Source organism: Xiphophorus maculatus, chromosome 8 (genome assembly GCF_002775205.1).
Source record: "Xiphophorus maculatus strain JP 163 A chromosome 8, X_maculatus-5.0-male, whole genome shotgun sequence".
Taxonomy (NCBI): Eukaryota; Metazoa; Chordata; class Actinopteri; order Cyprinodontiformes; family Poeciliidae; genus Xiphophorus; species Xiphophorus maculatus.
The window spans coordinates 13,018,318-13,027,788 of NC_036450.1; the positions used below are offsets into that span (position 1 = coordinate 13,018,318).

At 41.6% G+C, this 9,471-nt stretch overlaps 1 protein-coding gene across 1 annotated transcript; it reads right to left on the bottom strand.

The window, feature by feature from the left end:
- Nucleotides 1-2,622: 2,622 nt before the first annotated feature.
- On the bottom strand, nucleotides 2,623-7,655 carry LOC111609560 (uncharacterized protein K02A2.6-like). The gene is made up of 5 exons (XM_023338700.1): nucleotides 7,517-7,655; nucleotides 6,733-6,850; nucleotides 5,903-6,080; nucleotides 2,849-5,521; nucleotides 2,623-2,640 (listed from the first exon to the last, which is right to left on the bottom strand). Exons 1-5 carry the CDS (start codon nucleotides 7,653-7,655, stop codon nucleotides 2,623-2,625), a joined length of 3,126 nt encoding a protein of 1,041 aa, XP_023194468.1.
- Between the last annotated feature and the right edge of the window lie 1,816 nt (nucleotides 7,656-9,471).

A 9,471-nucleotide genomic window follows, 5' to 3' on the forward strand; every position in this document is an offset into this window, starting at 1 on the left:
CAAGAATCCTCCACTGGTTAGAGTCCAAGAAAGGATTACCACGATTGGTATTTTTAATTGTTACCCACTATAAAAAAGAAACCAGTTTTTAGAACAGCCTAGGTGTTGACAAACTGGTCTAAATTGTTTAAAATGGGTAAAAATAGCAGGAAGTGGAGAGAAGTGTTTCAATATGTGTTCGTTTAATTTCTTTTATAAATGAATTCATTTAAATTGTCCGGAATGGTAGAAAAATAACTGCAGTACTGGAGAATACACAGCAGATGGCGGCATAGCAACCATTGAACGAATTACTGCTTTATAGTTCAACAGTAAATGTAAATCAAAAGATTAACAGCAGTGAAAATATTGGGAGTGTGTTGAAGGGCAGGACCCTGATAAAATACAAAATATCTGAATAAATGGATAGTAAAGTACAGGAAAAAAGGTCAATTAAATACTAAAATAGAACGAGAACTATAGGATAAAATGATAAACGAAAGAAAGAGCCAAGAAATTAAGAAAACAGAAGATTGTGATGACAATGTGTTGGCAAATAAATAGATGACTAAATGAAAAACTAACTAAATAAATACAGGAATAAGTAGATGAATATAATAAAAATTATATTCATTCCTGTAACAGACAGGAATGTGAAACACAAGAAAGGGGAATATGAAAGTTTTTTAAGAAGGAAAAGGATGAGCAAACTTTAAACAGTTAAAGTTTCATAGAAAGAAAAATAATGATGAAAACTACTAGCTCATGGTTTGCAGGAATTAACAAACTGAGTAGTAGGTTTGGTAAGTAGGCATATGTGGTGATTTAGAAATAAGGAGAAAGGCAAGGAGCAAGTGAGTCAAAGTGAGAGAATGGAAAGATGATTTGAACAAATATCAAATTAAAATGATCATTGTGCTCAAGGTTGCTCTCATAGCAGTTTGGAAGAACTTAATAACTGGAAATAGAAAATAGAGAAACAGCTAAAATGCTTTGCATGGTCCAAAGGATGTTTATAAAAATCTGAGTAATAATTATATAGAATTATAAGAATTAAAAAATTAAAACCCAACAAGCTGCAGCTGATTCTGGACATCTTAACATTCTTTTAATAATGAACAAAATTTTATTAAGATAGAGAAATATTAAATCTACAGGACTTACTTTTAATTGATTCAGTGAAACTAAAACTAACTCTCTTGGTAGATAGTAATTGATCAAACAGAGGAGCACATAGCCTTCATGGATTTCAAATGCACCATTAGCTCTGCTCCTGAAACCTTTATTTTTATTGCCAATATAAAACAAAAACAAATGTTTGCAGTCCAGTTTAAAGAATCCAAAACAGATTACAGTTTCTCTGGCTACAAGATCAATGTACCAATGGGCTGTTTGCACCTGCTGCGCTGACGTCACAATCGCATGCGCAAATATGCCCCCCCCCCAGCGCTTTGAGTTACCATGACAACTAGAAAAGACAAAGTCTTATTTCAGACGCAAATAAAACAATACTATGAACATTGCTGTCTTCCTAATATAATGGGCTTTTAAGTTTTCATGGATTTCCAAACGATCCTGAATTAAGAAGACGGTGGCTTGTAAATATTCGTCGCTACCAGTTAAAGCTAATGCAGCACAGCAAAGTTTACAGCCTTCACTTCACTCTGTGTAATGTCTTAATGAACAGAGGAGGCTCGGACCATGTTCAGCTCTTTATTGTTGTGCTATCCTTCTGGTGACTACAGGGAGCGCGCTTGCACGTCACAGAATACAAGGACTGTACCAACTCAGGTAATCACAGGGGTAAATACACCACATCATCCCCCTTTTAGATGGAAATAACATTTTCATCTATATTAACTAAAATAAACTAAAGTCACTCAGTCCAGCTTAAGTGCATTTTTATGTAGAACCAAACAATGACCCAAATGTATATTTACTTGATACTCCAGACTTTTTTTCTTTCTGTTTACCTCTGCATCTAACTCAGATATAACCCTAAATGCAACATGAATCATAACAGAACATAACATGCATAACTATTATGCCTAGATAAACACAAGGCTATTCAAGATATCGTTTCGGCGTTCTGCTGCCCTCACAATGTGTTGCTCTTACAAAGCTAGACTGCTAGCTAACACTTGAGTTGTTGAAAATAATCCAGTCCTTGATAGTTTTCTTGTTTTATTTTGCAACTCTTTGCTGGTTTGTTTTTCTTTTCTTTTCTTTATTTTAGTTTTTTGTAAAACTGTAACAAAACACAAAAGTATACATCAGCTACAGATACAGAAAACAATTAGGCAAACATGTGACTCCCAATTCTCTCCAATTAGCTAACGATGTAGCTTTAAATATTGGTTGGGAAACATAAAACTTTTCTACAAAATATTACACAATGCTGGAATAACGATTAATAAAATGAACTTACAGACAAATGGTGTCCAAGGAACAAACGTGTCTGAAGGACAGACGAAGACACCAACCGTACAGCTGGACGAGTTCTGCTTCACTGACCAAATTAAGTATGTAAACAATGTCCACTAGGTGTCAGTAAGCGTCCATAGTTTAACTTAAAATTTACCAACCAAACAAAACTTAATGATGGAGTCAGCACAGGCGTCTTCCGTGGTCGTGTGGAACGCCTCACAACCACTGAAGGATCTGGGGAAACAGGAGGGTGCACCCCAGAGTCCAGAGCACTTTGTTCCGGTGTAATGTTCACATCATTTTGCTCTTCTGTTGGTGTTTCAATGTCCTTAATATCTGGTTCAACTACAGCTTGGGTACGAAGCTGATCTCCATGTCGTCTGTGCACAGTGTTCGAGTACCGCTCTTTTACTTCATAAGAGACTGGACCAGTTTGTCTTACAACCTGTCCAGGTATCCACTTGTGAACTCCTCCCCCTGTGTTGCGAAGATAAACAGCATCATCAACAGAAAAGGAACGGTCCACGGCTGTGAAGTCATGTTGAGCCTTTTGTCGATACTGCTTCCTGCGAACAGTCTCCTTGATGTTAGGTTTGATGAAATCCAGTCTGGTGCGGATGTGTCTGTGCAAGAACAATTCAGCCGGAGACTGGCCTGTCGTGCAGTTTGGCGTAACATGGTACTGTAGCAAAAACAATGAAAGTTTGTCCTCAATGCTGCCTGATGTGCTGGCAAGCTTTTTCATGCCTACTTTAAATGTCTGCACATATCTTTCAGCCAAACCGTTTGTGGCAGGGTGTCCTGGCGCACTTGTTGTGTGCAAAATGCCATTTTGTGTCACAAACGTTTGGAACTCTGCAGATGTAAAAGTGGTGGCATTGTCTGTGACTATTTGTTCAGGAAGTCCATACGGAGCAAACAGTCTCTTCAACCTTGTAATCGTGGCTTGTGATGTGATGTGTGGCATACGAAATACCTCCAACCACTTCGAATATGAATCAACCACAATCATGAACATGCTTTCAAGGAAGGGTCCAGCAAAATCAATATGCAGTCTCTTCCAGGATTCACCAGGGAACTCCCAGGGATGCAATGGAACATGCTGCGGCATCTTCTGTTCCAGCTGACATGTTTCACATGTTTTGCAAACCTGTTCCAGGTCATAATCCAGATTTGGCCACCAGACATATTTGCGAGCTAAGGCCTTGGATTTTACGATGCCTTGGTGACTAGAGTGAATCTCATTTAACACAGCCATTCTCATTTTAGAGGGTATAATCACTCTGGTTCCCCACAAAACACAACCCCTCTCAGTTGAAAGCTCATTCCTCTTGTTGTGATAAGCCTTTAAACTCTCATCTGTAACAGTGGGCCAACCTTCCATGACATACTGGTAAACCTTTGACAAGTCCATATCTCTGCGTGTGGCCCGAGCAACCTGGGTCGCATTTAGTGGAGCTTCTTCCATATGCGCAATTAACAGTGAGTGTACTGCTGCTGAACTCAATGCTGTTCCAGTGTCGCTTGTTTCAGGCAGAGGACAGCGAGAGAGCCCATCTGCATTGCTGTGTTCTGCTGATTTTTTGAAAACAATGTGGTAATCATATCCCGACAATATGATAGCCCACCTTTGAATGCGTGCTGCAGCTAGGGTAGGTAGGTTCTTGTGCTCACCAAAAAGCGTCAACAGGGGGCGATGGTCTGTTGCTAAGGTGAAATGCCTGCCCCAAAGGTACTGGTGAAACTTTTTTACTCCATAAATCAGACCAAGAGCCTCTTTTTCTATTTGAGAGTACTTTTTTTCTGCTGGGGACAGTGTTCTGGAAGCGTATGCTATTGGCCGCTCCTCCCCACTTGGCATTGTGTGCTGTATCACCGCACCGATGCCATATGCAGAAGCATCACACGCTAAAGTGAGGGGCAGGTTGGAGTCATAATGCGCCAGCACCCGATCACTTGTCAGCAGACCTTTGCACCTATCAAACGCTGCCTGCTCTAGGTCAGTCCATCTCCAAGTCACACTGTCTTTTAGTAACTTGTAAAGTGGAGCCAGGGCCGTGCTTTGCATTGGCACAAATCTCCCATAATAGTTAACAAGTCCCAGGAACGCTTGAAGTTCTTTTACATTAGTAGGAGCAGGAGCGTCCTGTATTGCCCTCACCTTTTCTTCTGAAGGGTGGACTCCGTGTTCATCCAGGACGTGTCCCAGATATTCAATTTGTGGCTTGTTAAACTCACACTTGGAATGTTTTACTCGCAGACCATTCTCCTGAAGGCGTTGCAGGACCTTTTCCAGGTTGCTCAGATGTTCCGCTTTTGAGCATCCAGTGATGAGCAAGTCATCCAGGTAGACCACCACTGGTAACCCTTTCATTATGTTTTCCATAATGCGCTGAAAAATCGATGGAGCTGTGCTGATTCCAAAAGGGAGCCTATTGTAAACGAACAGTCCTTTATGAGTATTGATAGTTGTGTACTTCTTGGAATCCTCATTCAACAGTACTTGTTGATAGGCTGCTGCCAGATCTATCTTTGAGAAGTACTTTCCCCCCCTGAGTGTTGCCAATAGTTCCTCCAAACGTGGTAGAGGGTACGTATCTGCTTCAAGGGCTTGGTTCACTGACACTTTGTAATCCCCACATAAGCGAATAGAAGCGTCGCACTTTAGCACCGGCACTATAGGTGCTGCCCACTCGCTGTGTCTCACAGGTGTGATAATGTCACACTTTTCCAGTCTTTCAAGTTCTTTTTCCACCTTTTCCTTCATTGCGAATGGAAGAGGCCTGTGTTTATTAAATTTGGGCAGCATCTCAGGTTTGACCACAATGGTAGCTTTAATGTCTTTCAATGTGCCTAACTCCTCCTTGAATACATCACTGTAAGTATCCAAAAGCTCATTGAGTGATAGGTGTTTTGGCTCACCCACGTACTTAATCTGCTGCCAGTTAAGCCGAAGTTTTGTCAACCAGTTCCTTCCACACAGTGATGCGCCATGTCCCTTAACAATCAACAGTGGCAAATCCGCAGCTTGGTCTTCATACATCACTTTTGCTACAAGCTGTCCCAAAACACAAATACGTCCTCCATTGTAAGCTTTGAGCTTTACTTTAGCTGGCTGCAAAGGCAGGTGAGAGAACTTTTTCAAGTATGTGGAATGTGAAATGACACTTTTTGCTGCTCCTGTATCAATTTCCATTTCCAAATCAACATTGTCTATTGCAAATGTTGCTTTATATCGTTCATCATCTTCACCATTAACAGTCAAAATGGCTAACTCCTCTTCTGGGTATTCCTCAGCTGTCACATACTTTGTCTCTCTGCTGCCCCTGCTTGGCACATTCTTTTCATGACTCTTCTGCACTTTAGTTCGACATGCTTTCCTAATGTGTCCAATCTTCCCACAATTATGGCATTTAGTCTCTTTGAAATGACATTCATGTGCATTGTGATTTTTTCCTTTGCATCTGTAGCACATATTTGTTTTTACTGGCCTCACCTTGTGAATGTTTGCCTCACTAGTCCATTCACCCTCCGCGCCTCTAAGCTGTCGAGTGTCTCTGTCTGCTGTCTCCATAGTGAGAGCAATCTCAAAAGCTTTGGCGAAGGTCAGCCGGTCCTCTGAAAGTAACCTCCTCTGGCACGCTTCGTTTTTAATTCCACTTACGAACCGGTCCCTGTCGAGGAAAATTATTGATTTTGGTGCTTAATGCAGTTAATTTTATGCATGTGTAAAAGGGTAGGTTTGATACTCTTGTTTTAAACCGGACAGACAGGGGTTAGAATGCAGATCACTAAATGGGGCGCAGCCCGGCCAGAACACAGAAGCATAAATTAACATTCTTGCAGGCAGTTGGGGAGAACTGCTGGAGGCCAGCATCTGCGATGGTGTAAAACTAATGCAAAATAGAAGATTGAAACCCCGTAACATTTAACTTCTAAGTATTAATACCATGTTTACTGAAGATTGTATTATCTCATTTAAAAACTATTAAAGGATGAATGTATTTGAAAACTGTATTATCTGTGACGATATTAGAAGCAAATGGAAAGTGTTTGAATGAAAATGTTTTTTTACTATTAGAAAATGGCTCAGGAATTATACTTTATTTTGTCCTGTGGATTTTATGTATTATTTTGGCAGAACTTAATCTTTTGGGGGGCTGAATGTGCAAAAGCAAAACTGGGGTTTGTAAAGATAACATTTTTTGAAAATTACCAGATGCAAGTCTCTTCGAGAACGTTAGGAGAGATAATGGAAGAGACGTCAGATTTATGGGTGTCTGCGAAATCTTATCTTAAGACTCTCGGCGCCGGGGACATTCGTACCTGGTATCGTCCAAGATTAACTGGTCCGCCTTTGTCTCTCGATAGAAACCAGACGCCTTTGGAACTTCGTTGTAAATTGGGAGACTTCTCAAGTTTCCTGTAGTTCCTACGGGAGTTTCTAATTGGTTAAAGAGCGGAACGCCTTAGTTGAATATATTAAATTGAAGAAACGCCCACTCAGTATAAAACTTCATGTAAACGTTAAAAATTCAGAATGCTACCACTGTTTTGCTTTTTGGCATAAAAAGCTTTCTCCAAAGACGCGTCTTCGCCCCCAACCCCCTTGTTTTCTTTGTGTTTTTTTTTCTATTTTTTCCTGTTACAGGTAATGAATATATCTCTATATCTCTGCAGCTTTGTTAATTGATTCATGCGTTATTTTGAGTGGAATTAAACTCTGTGATCTGTGACGGCAACGCGCAGTGTCGTGGTTTCACTTCCTCCAGCCGCAGTCCGCCTGCCAGAGATCCGTGGACTTTAAGGAAGAAGGAGCCAAACTTTTTGTCCAAAGTTAATGTTAATTATTCTTCCTTAATATCCCTCAGTGCCGAATCCAGCGACGCACCAAAATCACAGTTAGCTGCTTGTTGTTTTAGCTCTGCAACATACTGGGCAACAGTCTGACTTGTCTTTTGGTTGCATCTATTAAAACGGAAACGTTCAGCAACTAATATGGGCTTGGGTTCATAGTGTTCTTTCAAAATGTCCACAATCTCGCCAAATGTCTTGTCTTTTGGTTTTTCAGGCTGTACTAAGTTTAGTAAAAGTCCGTATGCTTTAGCACCCATTACACTTAGCAACACCGCCACGTGCTTTTCTTCGTCAACGTCGTTAGCTTCCAGGTACTGCTCCAGACGCTCGATATAAGCTGTCCATGGCTCAACCTCTGGTCTGAAGTCATCTATTTTGCCAACCTGAGCCATTGTACTCACTAGTACTGATACTTGACGTCGTCTCTCCTCCGAAAAGTATCCTCGTCGCCAGTTGTAATGTCTTAATGAACAGAGGAGGCTCGGACCATGTTCAGCTCTTTATTGTCGTGCTATCCTTCTGGTGACTACAGGGAGCGCGCTTGCACGTCACAGAATACAAGGACTGTACCAACTCAGGTAATCACAGGGGTAAATACACCACACTCTGGATCAGCTTCTTCAGTCTAAAGAAGAAGGTAAAGGAGCCTCCTGTGTTATTTCCATGGAATCACTTCTGTATTCAGCCTGAAAGAGAGTTTATGGGAACCAGAGAGCAGACCAGAGCCAGACAGCGAGCTACTGATCCGCCTGTACACACTGCTGTAAACACCGTCCTGCTTCACAAGAAACATGCAAAACTAATAAAGCGAAATAACACGGAGACCTTAAGGAACATGGCCATATTTTTCTAAAAGCAACTACTTTGAACCTGAACCGTCAGCTGAACTAGAACTCCGACACCAGAGCTGCTCTACTGTTAAGCTATGGGCTTGTTGTGCTTCAGAAGCAAAAAGCCTGAACCGTAAAATCACCGTTACTTGGTCTCTGACACTAACGACAATAAACCACATAATATACTTGAAAACAAGGTAAAAACATTGTCCGTTAGAATGGATGAAACATTTTTATTTACTTAAATAGTACATTTTTACAAGAAAAATGTCTAGCATAAGCTAAAGCTAATGTTAGCTACAAAGTTTAAAGAAAGTAAAACTCACCTTTGTATCTGTGTATAACGAGGCGAACATCTTAAAACCTTTCTCCAGTTTATTTGTCGGGGCTTCGGATCGATGTACATCATCAACTTTGCTGTGCGGCGTTAGCTTTAACTGGTAGCCGCGAATATTTACAAGCCACTGTCTTCTTAATTCAGGACCGCTTGGAAATCCATGAAAACTTAAAAGCCCATTATATTAGGAAGACAGCAATGTTCATAGTATTGTTTTATTTGCGTCTGAAATAAGACTTTGTCTTTACTAGCTGTCATGGTAACTCAAAGCGCGGGGGTGGGGGGTGGGGGGGGGTGGTGGGGGGTGGGGGGGGGGGCATTTGCGCATGCGGTTCTGACGTCAGCGCAGCAGGTGCAAAGAGCCCATAGCATGTGAAGAGTAACAAGCATGTTTACGAATCTTGACTTGCACTATTCAGTATGTTGAAATTAGTGTATAAGCTAAAATTAGCCAAATGCTAATGTAAGCCTAAGGCTAGACCACCATGAAGCTTGGTCTGCAGATGGAGTCTGAGCTGCTGGCAAACTCTGCTGAGACGTTGAGGGTCAACCTGCTCCCCGTGGGAGTCATTGTTCGCCCTGACACATCATATCTTGGTGCAACTCCAGATGTGACCCGTCAGAATCAGCCCCGTTTGAACTGGTTGAGGTGAAAAGCAGCATGAAGAATGATGTGTCTCAGGTTGCTCAGCTCAAGGTTCAGGATGGCCAGGCTGTTTTGAGGCGTTCACACGCAGGTACAGGGTCAACTGGAAACCAGCGGATTGGAATGGTGCCACTTTGTCACGGACACGTTAACAACAGTAACTGTTGAGCGGGTGTGGCGTCACGAGTCTTTCATGATCAAATGATCCTGTAGGTCAGGGGTGAGCAATCCTGGTCCTCGAGGGCCGGTGTCCTGCAACTCTTGGATGTCTCCCTGGTCCAACACACTTGAATCCAACATCTGAATCACCTCCTAAGTGCAGTCAAGTTCTCCAGAGTCCTGCTAGTGACCTCATTATTTGACTCAGGTGTGTTGAAGTAGAGATACATCTA